At 57.4% G+C, this 1,994-nt stretch overlaps 1 protein-coding gene across 1 annotated transcript; it reads left to right on the forward strand.

Annotated features, from left to right (window-relative positions):
• The first annotated feature begins 916 nt into the window (after window positions 1–916).
• On the forward strand, window positions 917–1,660 carry LOC137656228 (skin secretory protein xP2-like). Its single transcript, XM_068390398.1, has one exon. The coding sequence runs from the start codon at window positions 917–919 to the stop codon at window positions 1,658–1,660; it is 744 nt and encodes a 247-aa protein (XP_068246499.1).
• The last annotated feature ends 334 nt before the right edge of the window (window positions 1,661–1,994 follow it).

The raw sequence follows: 1,994 nt of genomic DNA on the forward strand, positions 1-1,994 counted from the left end.
TACTATATATATATATAGTATATATATAATATACAGTATATATATATATAAATAGTGTATAGATAGTATATATCATATGATATTTAAGCATATACTATATATAAACTATATACACTCACTCACTATACTAAATAAGAGCTAGAGCAGCTATATACCTACTATATACTCACTACTCATCATATACTCTTATACTATACTACTCATATCTCTGATACACATTCTTGCCACACTTAGCACGTCAGATACTTCACACTACTCAACACACACAGCCCCTATAATACTCTCAGAACTACAACACACTCGACTCACACACACGACTCTCTCCTCTCAAAGAGCCCCAAACTCCTGGAAAAAGCCCACAGCCCCCACCGCCCACACCAAATCACCCAAACCAGACAGGCAACACAACCGCCCGAGTCGAACCTCGCCCCCGCACTCCCCCCCCCCAGCAGGCCCCTCCTGTATACCCCCCCTGACCAGGCACCTATACAGACCATGACCACCACTTGGCCAGTCGTATGTCAATAATTCCTACACGTTTCCTGGACCAGAGTTTGACTCTCGGCCAGTCAGAAGTTGTTGTCTTTGAGGGATTTTGTCTGGGGCTCTGATCCCGAGGTCGTTTAGAGAATCCAGACATATAATATATATATCTATATATATACTATATATAAATAATAATATATATACTATACTATATATATATAGTATATATAATTATAATAATATATACTATACTATATATAATATATAATAAAGTATTTCTTAGATTTTTTTAATGGGTAACCCGGCCGTGCCAGCCAGAAAGGGGGAGCCCTACCGTGACAGCTGGAACGGTGGAGCCCCGCCCTGCCAGCGAGAAGGGGGGAGCCCCGCCTGCTAGCGAGAAGGGGGCATCCTCACTCTTCCAGCGAGAATGGGGGAGCCCCGCCTTGCCAGCGAGATGGGGGGGAGCTCTGCCATGCCTGCGGGAAGAGGGGGAGCCCCGTCCTGCCAGCGGGAGGGGGGGAGCCCCGCCCTGCCAGTGCAAAATGGGGAGCCCCGCACTGCCAGAGGGAAGGGGGAGCCCCGCCCTGCGAGCGAGAAGGGGGGAGCCCCGCCTGCTAGCGAGAAGGGGGCATCCTCACTCTGCCAGCAAGAATGGGGGAGCCCCGCCTTGCCAGCGAGATGGGGGGGAGCCTCTGCCACGCCTGCGGGAAGAGGGGAGCTCATCCTGCCAGCTGAAAGAGGGGAGCCCCGTCCTGCCAGCGAGAGGGGGGAGCCCCGCCCTGCCAGTGCAAAGTGGGGAGCCCCGCACTGCCAGAGGGAAGGGGGAGCCCTGCCCTGCCAGCGGGAAGGGGGGAGTCGCGCCCTGCCAGTGGGGAACCGGGAAACCCCACCCAGGGAAGAGGGGAGCCCCCGCCTGCCAGCAGGAAGAGGGGAATCCCGGCCTGCCAGCGGGAAGGGGAGCCCCAAACTGCTAGCGAGAATAGGGGAACCCCGGCCTGCCAGCGGGAAAGGAGGGAGCCCCCATCTGCCAGTGGGAAGGGAGAAGCCCCGGCCTGTCAGCGGGAAGAGGGGAGCCCCGCCCTGCCAGTGGGAAGAGGGGAGCCCCGCCCTGCCAAAGGGACGATGGAGGCCCCGTCTCGCCAGTGGGAAGAAGGAAGCCCCGTCCTGCTAGTTGGAAGGGGGGAGCATCGCCCTACCAGCAGGAAGGGGGGAGCCCTGCCCTGCCAGCGGGAAGGGGGGGAGTCCCACCCTGTCTGTAAAAAGGGGGGAGCCCAGCCCTGCCAGCAGAAAAGGGGGAGGGGAGCCTCACCCTGCCAGAGGGAAGGGGGGAGCCCTGCCCTGTCAGCAGGAAGCGGGGAGTCCGGCCCTGCCAGCGGGAAGAGGGTAGCCCTGCCCTGCCAGCAGAAAGGGGCGAGGTCCTGTCCAGCTAGCGGGAAGGGAGGAGCCCCACCCAGCCAGCGGGAAGGTGGGCGGCCCTCTGGGCTAGCGGGGAAAAGGTAGCTCCG

This window comes from Palaemon carinicauda, chromosome 17, assembly GCF_036898095.1.
Source record: "Palaemon carinicauda isolate YSFRI2023 chromosome 17, ASM3689809v2, whole genome shotgun sequence".
Classification (NCBI taxonomy): domain Eukaryota; kingdom Metazoa; phylum Arthropoda; class Malacostraca; order Decapoda; family Palaemonidae; genus Palaemon; species Palaemon carinicauda.